Source organism: Rhipicephalus sanguineus, chromosome 1, assembly GCF_013339695.2.
Source record: "Rhipicephalus sanguineus isolate Rsan-2018 chromosome 1, BIME_Rsan_1.4, whole genome shotgun sequence".
In the NCBI taxonomy this organism is placed as follows: domain Eukaryota; kingdom Metazoa; phylum Arthropoda; class Arachnida; order Ixodida; family Ixodidae; genus Rhipicephalus; species Rhipicephalus sanguineus.
The window spans coordinates 292,718,461-292,733,190 of record NC_051176.1 but is presented as its reverse complement, the minus strand read 5'-3'; the positions used below and the strand labels follow the sequence as shown (position 1 = coordinate 292,733,190).

At 42.0% G+C, this 14,730-nt stretch overlaps 1 protein-coding gene across 2 annotated transcripts in view; it reads right to left on the bottom strand.

Moving 5' to 3' along the window:
- The window catches only part of LOC119379271 (DNA polymerase lambda), a 47,529-nt gene extending 38,161 nt beyond the window's left edge, over positions 1-9,368 (bottom strand). Inside the window, exons 1-6 of one of the 2 annotated variants that reach the window (XM_037648525.2) lie at positions 8,697-9,363; positions 8,107-8,181; positions 7,939-8,046; positions 5,869-6,048; positions 5,499-5,627; positions 5,276-5,444 (exon numbers count right to left, since the gene is read on the bottom strand). In XM_037648525.2, coding sequence (XP_037504453.1) covers positions 5,276-5,444; positions 5,499-5,627; positions 5,869-6,048; positions 7,939-8,046; positions 8,107-8,181; positions 8,697-9,131 — 1,096 coding nt within the window. In that variant the 5' untranslated portion in view covers positions 9,132-9,363. Of the gene's footprint in view, positions 1-5,275; positions 5,445-5,498; positions 5,628-5,868; positions 6,049-7,938; positions 8,047-8,106; positions 8,182-8,696 lie in introns of both variants that reach the window. The other variant, XM_049411924.1, reaches the window with a different exon arrangement.
- Between the last annotated feature and the right edge of the window lie 5,362 nt (positions 9,369-14,730).

Here is a 14,730-nt window from a genome sequence, read left to right as displayed (position 1 = left end):
ACGGCTGTTGCGATGGGGTCACCGTTCCCCTGAGCGTCTGCTCTTCACCGCTTTTGCAGCTTTCATACTATGCACTGACGGGACCAGCATGCCTCGCATGACTTCCAGTTTTTGCCGTCACGCAAAGACAGTACTGATCGGTTGAGTTTCGGTTTTGGTGTTGTGCTTTTTTGCTTATTTAAAATTACTGTCCAATTTGCCGAGTATTTCTGCTATCGGACTCGTGACAGGAGCATCTCAGGAACATAAAAGCACCATTACTTTGACATGGTCAAGAAATCGCCGGAGTTGACCTTTAACACACCTAATATTGCATGGCAGAAGTGTAAAATCACACCAGGTGTCACGCCATGTGAAGTGTGCAACGAGTGGGTGGTTTAAAGGCCAACAAAGCACTCAGGCATTATTGACCATCATCATCAGCTCCTGCATTAACAAAGCGTGCAGCTGCATAGGTGCGCATATTGCCTTGCAGATGTGTAGTACTTCAATTATTCATAAAATATTGAAATATTGTGTAGTGGACACTTCGCAACTGTACTTGCAGTAGGCATTCTAGGATAGTTTAAAACGGCCAATGTTACGCGTACAGACGTTCCTTTCCTCACAGCACGGTTGAGGTGCCCGCTGAGAAGCGAAGCCTGTCTAGCTAGTGAGAAGGGGATGTGAATGGGACCCGCCTACGCTATCACATTCCACTCTTAAAGGCAAAGCTCAAGCATCTTCTATGTTTTTTGAACAGTCATTACAGACGTCTACACTGCCCTTTGACTGGAAGGTTGGGAAGGAGGCCTCTGTGCATAAATTTTATTGACGTTACCCTAATAACTACTGTCCAATATCACTAACATACATTCCAGTAAAAATCTTAAAACATATAATACACTGACACCTCACTGAATTCCTTGAGTCCAATTCCTTAAGTATTTATCACCATGGATGCCATAAAGCAATTTCGTGCGAAACGCAATCGCTATGTTTTACTAACGACTTACTCAATAATGCCAATCTTGATTTTCACACTGACTGCATATATTTGGATTTTGCAAAAGCATTTGACTCTGTCTCACACAAGCTACTTATCTTCAAACTTAATCAACTCAACATAAACACCAGTGTACTTGCATGGATTAAGGAATTTATCTCTAACAGCAGCCAGTAGGTGACAGCAGCTAACAATTTTTGTTCACCTAATTCTGCTGTAACATCTGGTGTCCCGCAAGGGTCCATTTTGGGTCCCCTTCTTTTCTTAATAATCCTACACTTTGCCTTTAAATTGTCTTTCTCTGTCTGGCAATTTTCAGATGACTGCGTCATCATCATCAGCCTGTCTACGCCCACTGCAGGGCAAAAGCCTCTCCCATGTTCCGCCAATCAACCTGGTCCTGTGCTTTCTGCTGCCACGTTATACCTACAAACTTCTTAATCTCATCTACCTACCTAATTTTCTGTCTCCCCCTCACGCGTTTGCCATCTCTTGGAATCCAGTCAGTTACCCTTAATGACCACCGGTTATCCTGCCGACGTGCTACTGCCTGGCCCATATCCATTTCTTCTTCTTGATTTCAGCTATGATATCCTTAACCCCCGTTTGTTCCCTGACCCACTCTGCTCTCTTCCTGTCTCTTAAAGGGACACTAAAGAGAAACAATGAATTGGTTTAGATTGATAAGTCTGCTCGGAGAACTCTTGTGTAGTTTATTTCACCACCATAGGTTTATTATTAGAGGAGAAAACCAAGTTCAAAGTTTCATTTTTAAATTTTGCGCCGAACTTTGTAATTCGTGACGTAAAAGATTTCAGAGCATTTAACGTACTTTGGCGCCACTGGCTCGACGAAATTTCCACAAACTCGTTATATCAAGTCTCTGGCCCCCTCAGAGGACAATGTACTTCGATTTAACCGATTAGGAACTACGTAGGCCCAAGCAGGCGCCGTCAAAAATATGTGATGTCACGGCAAATGGTGCGGGAATTCCAAGGTGGTGTCGCCACCTGTATTTTCTTTTTGAATGTTTTCTCGCTTATTAAGCGTCTTCTCGCAGCAAGCGTGGTGTTTTTGGTATCGTGGAAGAGTACTTTACTAATGCGAGAAAAATTGTTTTGCTGTTTAGTGTCCCTTTAAGGTTACACCTACCATTTTCCTTTCCATCGCTCGCTGCGTCGTCCTCAATTGGCAAGATGGTGGGTCCACCTTATAGCTATGATCTGTCCTTAGCAATGTGTAACAACAATGATAAATCAAAGCGTTATTTAAAGCGTTGCGATTACAAATTTTGTGACCTGAATGACATGAATAACTCAATCAAATGAAACATGCTGCGCTATTCTGAATAGCTATGAGAGTTAGAATGAGAGTCGTATTATTAGTAGGATCCCATAAGGTGCATGCATACTCGAACTTAGAATATACCGAGGTTTTATAGAGTGTTAACTTCAGGGACGGTGGAGCAGTTGAAGAATTTTGACGCATATAACTGAGCATGCAATTCACATTTTTAGTTGCATATTCAACATGCGAATTCCACAATAGTTTCGAAGAGATGTGAGTGCCAAGGTATTTATAATTGTCAACTCATGGTAATGGATGTTATTGGGGGAGTTAGTATGCGTACAATGGGTAGTAGTGTGGCAAAAAACTCGCATGCTTTTACATTTAGTTGTATGAAGTGTCATGAGCCATTTATTGCACCATTCCAATACTCAATCTAGATCGCTTTGCAGGTTAAAATAATTGGTATAATAAGTAATATTCCGTTCAAGTACACAGTAATCAATTTAAGTTGAACCCCCTTTGTAAGTCTCCAGGTTTCTGCTCCGTAGGTAAGTACCGGTAAGATGCAGCTGTTACATACCTTCCTCTTGAGGGATAGCGGTAGACTACCATCAAGAGAAAGGTATATAGGGTGATTCCACGTAAGATCGAACAATCGATGGCTGGTCGACCTCTCAAATTTATTTCAAATTTTTATATATTATTGCTTGATGAGTGGACAGAAGGGATCCGCAAATTTGTTTTGCCGCCAAAAATTTTTTCGAAGCACAGGAAATCAATAATGACGAAGAGGTGGAGTAGAGCGCTCATCCGCTCTGCTGTTTTGGCCAACTTTCGTTATGAATTGCACAAAATATATTAAAGTTAGGTAGCTGAAATTTCTTTAACTAAATATATGCATGTTTTTGTTTCTGCTCAGGTATTTTTAGTTTTGATGTGTAGTGTAGATATTTTTATAAAAAACCTCAAAATTGGCCCAGCAGACGTTATTTTCTTTACTTTGAAGGTCTTTATCTCAAAAAATCCTTGTAGCAGAGCGACGAAAATTGCGCATTACCTTCTTCACATGCTTATCTACCACACTGCCGAATCTTATGGTTATATAACTTTTCAGTAAAGAGATATGGTCGGGCTAAGTTAAAGAAAACACCGGACAATGAAAACGACAATTAAAAAAAAACCCCATTTTTCATATTTCTTAAACGTTGTCCACTTATTGTCCTCCACATCAGCTTTCATAATCATTGAAAACATGTTGCATAATGTCGTTGCACTAATAGTTGCGACCCCCTCCAATGAGACCCTTGGGCAAGGATTGGCAATTCCGACTTCTTGCCCAGCAAGTGTATAAAATGCAGGCAGGATTGAATTGCTTTTTTATTAAAAGGCCTGCAGCTACCGAAAAAGGTAGGGATTTTTTCAGATAAAGGATTTGAGACAAGGATTTTTTGAGATAAAGACCTTCAAAGTAAAGAAAATAACGTCTGCTGGGCCAATTTTGAGGTTTTTTATAAAAATATCTACACTACACATCAAAACTAAAAATACCTGAGCAGAAGCAAAAACATGCATATATTTAGTTAAAAAAATTTCAGCTACCTAACTTTAATATATTTTGTGCAATTCATAACGAAAGTTGGCCAAAACAGCAGAGCGGATGAGCGCTCTACTCCACCTCTTCGTCATTATTGATTTCCTGTGCTTCGAAAAAATTTTTGGCGGCAAAACAAAATTGCGGATCCCTTCTGTCCACTCATCAAGCAATAATATATAAAAATTTGAAATAAATTTGAGAGGTCAACCAGCCATCGATTGTTCGATCTTACGTGGAATCACCCTATAACAGCTGAATCTTACCGGTACTTACCTACGGAGCAGAAACCTGGAGACTTACAAAGAGGGTTCAACTTAAATTGATGACTGTGTACTTGAGCAGAAAATTACTGATCATACCAATTATTTTAACCTGCAAAGCGATCTAGATAGAGTATTGGAATGGTGCAATAAATGGCTCATGACACTTCATACAACTAAATGTAAAAGCATGCGAGTTTTTTGCCACACTACTACCCATTGTATGCATACTAACTCCCCCAATAACATTCCATTACCATGAGTTGACAATTATAAATACCTTGGCATTCACATCTCTTCGAAACTATTGTGGAATTCGCATGTCGAATATGCAACTAAAAATGTGAATTGCGTGCTCAGTTATATGCGTCAAAATTTTTCAACTGCTCCACCGTCCCTGAAGTTAACACTCTATAAAACCTCGGTATATTCTAAGTTCGAGTATGCATGCACCTTATGGGATCCTACTAATAATACGACTCTCATTCAAACTCTCATAGCTGTTCAGAATAGCGCAACATGTTTCATTTGATTGAGTTATTCATGTCATTCAGGTCACAAAATTTATAATCGCAACGCTTTAAATAACGCTTTGATTTATCCTTGTTGTTACACATTGCAAAGGACAGATCATAGCTATAAGGTGGACCTACCATCTTGTCGCACAAAATTGTATAAATGATCGTTTTGTTCCAAGAACAAGTGTCACCTGGAACCACCTTCCCACCACAATTGCTAGCATATCAGATGACCCAGAGGTTAAGGTCGCTTTACAAAATGCCTTGTAACATTTTTTTTGCACTAACAGTACGTCTTACGTTTTCTTCCCCCACTCTTTTCTGTAGTGCCTTAGAGCCCTGAAGCTATTTTTAATAAATAAGTAATAAACAAATAAATATGCCTTCTATGCTGTGAGTCGTCAACAAGTGTCAAGCATGGGTGTACTGATAAAAAATAAAGTGCCACCCCTTTTTTAAGTGATGACAATACAAAGTAGTACTTTATCATACACATATTTCTAATTGCACTGTATTCCTTGATGTCAAGGCATGAATTAGTTTTGGCAAGATTGAAATATGCCGCATTAATGTGCGGACACGCTTTTGTTTGTTTGCACAGTGAATATTGTATATCAAAAGAACTTACTGTTTTCATGAAGGATCTGTAGTATCTTGCAGAGAACACCCTCATGAGACTTGCCGTCAGGGTGTGTGATCAGGACATCAACATCACCACACATGGCTCGGCCTCTGCGATAGGAGCCACACGGTATCACCTCGAGTGCAGGCTGGATGGAGAGGGCTGCTTTCTTCACCTGCAGTCAGCACGCTGTTAAAACATCGAAGATTAAAAGATGCTCTAGACGTACTGTGTCTGCAATCAACCCTGCTTCTGCAGATGGCATCTTCTCAAGGAAGTCATGGAAGTGCTTGAGCCCAATTTTCTGCTGGCTGCTCAGATTTCCCTTGGCGGCAAGTTCTTCCAGTGAACGAAAACCCTTGCAACATAAAAAGAAAGAGGGAAGAAGAGTACAGCCACATTCTTGTTTGTCCCTATTCCAAGACAAAAATTTCTTCCTAGTAGTGGAGAATACACCTGTGTAGACAGTACAGCACTGTAGTGGACATTCAGTAAAACAAGCATTGCTTCTGACACTAAATGATAATGCACAAGGCATGCATTCCAAATTTAGGCATAAATTTATGTATTACATTGCTATTTAAAGACTCCGAACTCACCTGCTGGACCCACTTTTGTGCTGTTGATGGCCCAGCGCCCCAGATTTTTGTGAACAAGTTCTGTGCAACAAGATTCTCCTGGCTTTGGAATTCCTCCAGCTTTTGGAGCCTGCCCTGCTGAACAATCTCCCATATCTTGTCTGCCAGCCTTTTCCCTATGTTAGGCAGGGCCCTCGCTTCCTATAAATGGAAGGGAAAGTTCAGCAACGTGTACTTGCAACAGACTGCTTTAAATGGAGACATTTACAGGCACATGGCCAAGAAATAAATAATACCTTAGCAGATTCTAACATTGGTTCGTACATTAAAGGGACACTAGATAGAAAAACGATTTTTCTCGTATTAGTAAATTACCCTTTCACAATATCAAAAGCACCACTCTCGCCTTTAGAAGACTCCTGGTAAGCGAGAAAATGTGCAAAAAGGAACTGCAATTGGCAACACGATTTTGAAGTTTCCACAACAACTCGCCGTGTCATCACAGATTTTGGCAGCGTCTACTGGGGCCTACATAGTTCTTAATCGGTAAAAATGAAGTGCATTGTCCTTTGAGGGAGCCAGAGGCTTAACGTGCCAAGTTTCAGTAAAATTCGTTGGCCACAAACACACACACACACACAAAAAAACACTTTGAAATCTGTGATCCCACACTGATGTCCATGTGCAGAGATTTCGGCGTGAAATTTAAAAATGAAACTATGGCCTTCAGTTTCTCTTCTATTAATAAACCTATGATGGTGAAATTAACGAGAGTACAGTTTTGAATATTAATTTATCTATCGAAATTGATTGTAGTGTTTCCATTTGGTGTCTCTTTAATGAACCCGTAGTTGGTGACATCAGTGGTTTTAAATTGGCATTAACAGTACTAAATATTTTAGAGCACCTGTAGTAAAATTAATCTGATCTGAAAGCCTAACTGTGCACAAGTCCTCGACACACTGTTTAATGAAAATTACATATGAACATGAACATGAACGGAGACGAGTGGCTTTCAAAAACAAAAAATATGCATCTAACAGAGCATATTGAGCATAAAGCCACAGACATGAATGATAATATCCACTCGAGAGTAACACAAGGCTGCAAAGCAAACCCAAAGTGAACATCTCAAAGAAATCTTTACAGCTGATGAAAAAGATTAACGGAAAATTCCAAGACCAACTTTTTTTTGGGGATGCTTGTTCTACGACCTAAGCTAACCAAGAGACTAGCAGGTTGAGTGTGGTGAAATTAATAGACAACATGAAGCACAAGAACATAAAATATGGCAAATCAGATGTGCAAAAATTCACAAATTGGAGGAAGTTTCCCGAAAAGGGGAAATTGTCATTGTTCCTAGAGTAGCATGGATATCATTTCAATGACAGCACTCTTTTTAGAGATAGATGAACACAACATAACATCCAACCATAAACTGAACTACAACAAAAGATATATTGCTATGCGAGACTCATTTATAATCATGTTTAACATTTAATGTACACATGGATGAAAACACTAGGAGGAAAAGGAGCAAAGGGGCACTTCAAGGATAAAAGTTGTTAAGGGTGCTAACAACATCAGGCATATGAACCAACAACAGAACCAGTTGATATAATTCCACTCGATATTAGGCCTTCACATGTGTCAAAATACTCTTTTGAAAAAGAAACAACAAAAGCCAACTGATGCATGTGTCTCTCATCTAGCTAATCTGAAATCACTCCAAAGAATTCTTGAGTAATCTTTGTTGCTTCCCAGGTACACCACCGTGGTATTTTCCAGTTTAAGAGTACAGCTCACATTCTGCCATTAGATTATACAACTGCAGTCGGGAATCAAACCCGCGTCTTTGTGTTCAGCAGCCAGAACAATTGAGAAACATTTGATACTATTTATATGCTTTTGTAACTCATTTCTCTTTTGTCAAGTTCTGGTGTGGTTTCGTTCACACTGCTCATTACAGATCACAAACAAATATGAGACTAGAATTGAAGAAATAAAAATATGCCTGTGTCAAACCATGTACTTCGGCGCCTTTGTTGTTAAATGGTGTGCTAAAAGTTGTACGCCTACATAGTCTATTACCTCCCATGTTGTGATCTCGGTAGGATGCCGTTTTAGCTGCATGATGGCTTTTTCATAACCTAGTGCTCTCCAGTGGTCCTTAGTGCTTTGATAAGTTTCAACCATGGCCTGTAATAAAATAACCTCGGTCTGTCAGGAAGCTTGCATGGTCTGTGCTGTAGACATCACCTCCAATTGGTCTGTTATGTGAGCATTCTTGTTCACAGGCACGTCTGTGGAGGCAACTGCGCACACCCACTTGTCCTGGATGCAAAATGTCACAATGAAAAGATTACACATATTTATAAATACTAGGCATGCACTCTACATTTACAACATGCACCAGCAACACTGGAAAATCCCAACATGGAGGACAAGTTATGGTAAGCAACATGCTAAATACCAAATAACTACAGCGTTAAATCATCTACATGGTCTCATAGATTCCAATTACATACCTTGCAACACCAACACACCATGATATTGAATATGCTTAATAAAGTTTGTGTTTTTTTAACATCTTATCAATTTGCATTATGTGATGAACCTGTTTATGTTCTATTTCAAATTACGTAACAAGACTGTGCTCATTTTTGTTGCGTTATTGTGTAATATCATAAAGTGTATTTGTCATATATTATGATATTGTGATGTCCAGCGGGCCTGCGTGCTAAACTGTATTTAGAAGCAGAGGACGCTTTTCAGGCTGTATAGTCTTCAGTCTCTGCTCCCACTCCTGCAATTTAGGACAAATAAACTTCAATAACTGTTGAGCGTACCGAAGCCACAGCTTTCTGCAGTATTGAGGATTCGGCGACCCGAGACACACCAGGCTGATCTATGCAATCTGCATGTTCAAGTAAAAGTTTCGCCCGCTTAGAAGGGGCAATATTATTGTCGCTGCACGTTGTGGAAGCACTCGGCGACGGCTTCCAGGGCAGTTCGTACGTTGTTGTTTGGATCAATGAGCTATTTTTCAAGCACTCGCTTAGCCACGTGCACTTCACGATTTTCACGGATATAGGCAAGTTTTCTGTGTCCAATATTTTAGAAATACGGTCTCCGTCAAACGACTCCGCCACGACAATGTGCGTGGCCAATTTTTCGTCGCCCACAACTGTGGCCCCGTGCTCAGCCACTTTGCTCTTGTAGAGTTTCACCCGCGGGCCTCCAATACCTGTAGGCACAATAAATATGCGAGTTCCTGAAAACATTGTACTGATATGTCAAACGCGATCAGACACATTGACACCGAAGCTAGCAATAACAACCGATCACGAAAAGTGACATCCCCCAATCGAATTTTGGCTCATTCAACCACTGCTGCTCTCAATCGACAACCACTATAACATAATTATCTATGTCACGACGCCAAGCCCGAAAATTTTTGAACTAGAAACCACGAAAGGATCTGTGATGACACTAGCAACCGCGCGCGACAAAATTGCATCACATGACCATGTACTAGATACCTACCTAGGGGCCTAGGGCCCTAGGGCACCTAGCATGGCACCTAGGGAACCGTACCTAATAGTACCTAGGTAGAGAACGATGGATGGATGGAAGAACTTTATTCGGGTCCAATAGGTCGCGCTAGTTTCCTAGCCCGAAGCGGGCCGGCGGGCCGCTCCCACGTTCGCGGGCCCGTTGGACTGGCCATAACGACCGTACCACCGTACCATAACTGTCACTCTAATGCCAGGCTGCGCAGAGCTGTGGCTGTGTCCCACCGCTCTTCAGTGTTGTCCTTGTCGCTGCGTAACGCGGAGCAACGCCAGAACATATGACCATATGACTAAGATCTTTGGTGTCGTTGCATTTATCGCATGTTGTAGAGTACATAACTCCGGATAAATCTTTTGGGTTTGGATAGTAGGCACAGGCGTGCGCAGAGAGGGGGGGGGGGGGACAGGGTGGCGGCCGCCCCCACCCCCAGTCATCTAAGAAGAGGGGGAGCGCAAAGTCTGCCCCACACATTGACTTAATAGGTAGGGGGGGCGCCGCGATGAACCTTCTCCCCCCCCCCCCCCCCCCCCGAAGGGGAACCCTGCGCACGCCTATGTGGATATAGGTTCTTGTTTGTAAGAGCTTAGCGCCTGTGTTGCGGAGGGGGGAAGACCCGGCGTCCTAGGTAGAAGCCCAAGCAACATTTTATCCTTGGCAAAGTGTCGGCCTGACGTCGCTGGCAAACTGCACTGTCGTTGGCCCAACCTTGGCACCCAGTGTAGGGCCGGTCTCGGGGATTGACATTGGCCTCACGTGGGCCTGCGTCGGCACCCAATATAGGCCCGTCCACCGTGGCCGACGAGGCTGAGTGCATGCCGCTCGCGGGTTCACCCAGACCCGACCTTACATAAGCGTCGATTTACCGACGGCCGTAGATCGGTTGCGGACGTTTCTAGAAAGTATTGCTCTGATTCTTCTTTTTTTTTTGTGCGTGTTCTAACGAAACGCATCAATTGTTGTTCTGGTGTGTTGATGCGTGTCGTATTTAATGTCAACGGGCTAATTATAGAGGCGTTTAACTCTATCTGAATTACGGGCGGAGTGCGCATGTACGGAATTAAACGCCTCGGTCTGCACTTGTTAGCGTGTTAATACGTAACACACAATAAGAAAGACGTGAATATAAGTTTTCTCTCTTTAGATGTTTATTTTGTAATTGTATAGATGCACTAATAATAAAATTATAATTTTACGTGCAACATTGTTCGCACGGAGCGTTCGCATCAGCCCTTGTGCAACGCAACTTTACAGTCCATATGTGATCGCTGCATGATAGCGCTGACATACATATAAGACGGTCGGCATTCCTTTTGGATCGGCTTCCTTCTTTCGGCCAGTTCTCGTGCTCTTGGCCCTGAACACGTACGCAGTTGCGACGTTTTAGCGTCGAGATGTGAGACTTGCATTGTTCATTCTGTCGGGAAAAACTGAAAGAAACAACAATGAATAATACTGTGAGAAAGGTAGACTATTTACTTGACTAGTTGCACAGTCATGTCGCGTTTAGAAACTCTATTAACAAAACTAAACAAAATAATTTTGTCGCTGCACAAATATGAAAAACACTGCACTTACAATAAATGCGTTTGTGCTGAAATTCTGAGAAGTGCTTCAAGCTCCACAGCGCAGAAACTAGAAAATATGTGGGGACAGGATGGATCGAGGTTTTCGTTGTTGCTGATCGTAATGACACGGGAAAACAAATGGTACAACAAATAGATTAATGAGAACACAATCTTACCTTCAAAGCGGCCGCGGGTCAGTCGCATATTGTGCAGTCGGCATTTACAGTACACCTGCGACCAAATTCAATGTGAAAAGCGATTGCGTGAGACTTTTGTAACCAAGCATGCATCTTGCCAGAGTTCTTTTCAGTTGGCAAGACCAGCGCAACACGCTATCCACACTTTACAGTCCTTGTTGCAGTGTTCCCTAGAGAAAACGGCAAAATATGTCGCGGTCTTACAATAAGATGCCACAAATAAAAAACAAGAAAATCTTACATATTTGCCCATCAACGAAGTCTTGGGTCCACGGACAAATATAACTGCCGTTCGCATGAACATCTGATCTGTCATCTAGAAGAGTCGACCAGATTGACGCATCAGCTGTGCAAATAAAATTTAATTTTGTCGCTAGACAAAACTCACCATGTGATACACCGTCAGGAAATAGAATGCCACTTACGAGTTCGCTTCAAATCCTCGGCAGTGGGAAACGGCCGCCTTCAGGATCAAGGCAAACGAAATGCTTCTCTCTGTGTGAAGGAAAGAAGTGTTAATTTCAAGGGCTCGTTTTCTTTGTTATACACAATATTAATGAGAACTAACAGACAAAACTTGTCTGTTAGTTCTCATTAATATTCTCTCTGTGTAGTGTTTCAGCGCGGCCTCGCTCGAAAGAGCTACGATTTGGCGGGAACTCAAGCATGGAGCTTGCTACCCTCCCCAGCGTTGTGACAAATAAAAAAAAAAAGAAACCAGCGAGAGGTCCGGGGTGCGTCCGGCGCTCGCCTGCACGCCGCGCCTCCCTCGTAACACGACGGAGGCCGGCACATTCCGTTCCTCCTTTCAGGTCTTGTCATTCTTTCTGGGAGAGGGATGTGATGCATGTAGCGTGTGCTCTCTCTCCAAAACCGAAACCACAAAACCCCATCTCACCACTTTTTTTTGTCTGTCTGTCTGTCTTTCTGTTTGTCGGCACGTCACTCGATTCAGCCACTCGGCCAAAGTTGAAACACTTGCCCAAGGGCCAGACATCTTGAACAGCTGACTAGGTTCATACCTGTGTACATTGTCGATCAAAAAGCAAACATTACGCATATCTGAGGCGCAACATCACTAGGTAAGTATTAGGTGGTGTGTTCCTTTAATAGAAAATGCATACATACGTAATTCTAAAGACCCTAGTTTCTTAAGCTGCGCTGAAAATGTGACTGCGCTGAAACTTGCCTTCCTCCGGGCCCTCTGCACGAGCTCACTGTTGTGTTTCGGTTTCGGTTCTGTATTGCACTGTACGAATGCCATGGGGCTCCGCTCTGGCATTCCTGTTTTACCCAGGCGACATGTAAATAAAAGAGTGTGTGGAGAGTACTCGTTGAGTGCGGACGTTTCTTCTGCTTCGGCGCTTCGCGCCAAACCGCGTGTTCGGGCTGGCTGGCGTCCCCGCCGGTCGCGTTGGTCACCGCCGGTCTTCGCCTGCTGCTGCGCCGGGACTACCAGCCCGCAACACAGCACTCGTGTTTCCCGACGTATTGCCAGATGGCGTCCATATCTCACACAACGCCTCTTCTATCGTCTTTAGACGACATTTGCAGCGAAGCACGCAGATACGCGGCCAATTTTTTTTTCGGAGGAACGCACTTGCTTATATCAGCTCTGTCTGGTGAGGAAAGGCGCGCGAAATTTCCACTGAAGCACATGCCTAAACTATTTAGTGCAGCGCTAATGCGTCCAAAAAGCGAATCGAATTTGAATTGAAACGTTTTCGTTGTTAACACAAAATATCGTTGGCACCCCAACATTAAAAAAAAAATTAACATGAAAACCAGAAACTGAGCATCAAGTACGAATTTTAAGCATGTTCTTTGCACGCAGTATAACTCTTCAGAGTGAGCGGACTATCGAATTCTGGCTCTGCAAGCGACGTATAGCTTTTGACCGTAGAAATTATCGGATTTTTACGCTAATTTCGTGTTTATTTGGACATAGATGATATTTTGATATATTAGTATTAACGCATAGGGGCTATATTCCATCCGAAGACCGAATCAAGTATGACGATATTCGATATTCCAAATGTTTAATATTCGCACGCTTCTATATGTAACCATTATATCTGATGTCCTCCCTTTGTCATGCGGCTCGATCAGATCAATCATATATTTATATTCCCGACCGTGCTAAAGCGTGAGCACCGTGCTAGCGTTCCAGAAGTGCCGAATACAGATAAAACTATGTGTATTACAATTACCCATAGAAAGACACCACTCCACTTCAAATACACTCTCTCTGGGGCAGACATCAAACACGTGAATACCGTAAAGTACTTGGGGGTCACAATAACGCAGTCTTTAAAGTGGGACGTTCATATTGATCAGATTTCTGCACGAGCATTCAAGCAACTAGGCTTTTTAAGGCGTAAACTGACTGGCACTTCTCCTCAGGTTAAACTAACAGCATACAAAACACTGATTAGACCCGTCTTAGAATACGCAGCAATAGTTTGGAACCCGCACCAAAAGAACATGACTGACGTATTAGAAAAAAATTCAAAATAGGGCTCTTAGATTTGTTTACTCAAAGTATGCCAGGCAGGAAAGTGTTTCCGCGCTGCGTTTGCAAGCACGTGTCGCAACTTTCGCTAGCCGACGCCAGCTGGCTTGTCTGAAGTTTCTTTTCCTTCTTTCGAACAACTCAGTAAATATAAATAAGGACACGTACCTAAAAGCTCCGAACCGTCACTCCAGCAGAACTAACAACGAGAAATGCATACGCTCATTCTTGTCACGTTGTCACACGTTTAAGTATTCTTTTTTTCCCGCAGTTATAGAGTTGTGGAATGACCTGCCGAATGACGTCGTCAGTGCTCAATCAGTTGATTCATTTTTGTCGCTGCTGGAATCTCATTTAGAGGCATTGGAATAAATTGACTGGTATCGGTGCGCAAATAAAGGCAAAGACACTGTATCGCGCATGTACTTGCACATTGTTACACGTGTTATCAGTTCTCGCATGTATGTATTTCATGTTACTTGTTCCTAGGGCATAACCTTGTTATTGCTATGCTCTTATTTATCATGAACATGTGTGCGTTTTTTTTTTTTTTGCTTTTTACACCCTTGAAATACTTATATGCATGGTTCATCTATTACTTTTTCTTTGGTGTTGTCGCTGTTATGGTTACCTTGTACTGCGGATTTTCCCTTTTTATTTTTTCCTGATATGAAGTCCACTTTATTTTGTATGCCCTCTTCTGTATAGGCCTGAAAAGGCCCACAGTATTGAATAAATAAATAAATAAATAAATAAATAAATAAATAAATAAATAAATAAATAAATAAATAAATAAATAAATAAATAAATAAATAAACTGTTCCACTTAAGCTCATAGACAAGGCGGAGGCGGGAATCATAATTTTCGGTGGATAGTTCAAAATCGTAGATATTTTAATAGAGCATAGCGCGCTATAGTATCACGATCAAAATTAAATTTCTGCTTGGCACTCGCATTTATTCCCATTTATTGCTGTTGTTCAACTCAAGTGCTTTGCATCTAATGCATGCAAAGGCGGTAAGTTTTCTTGAG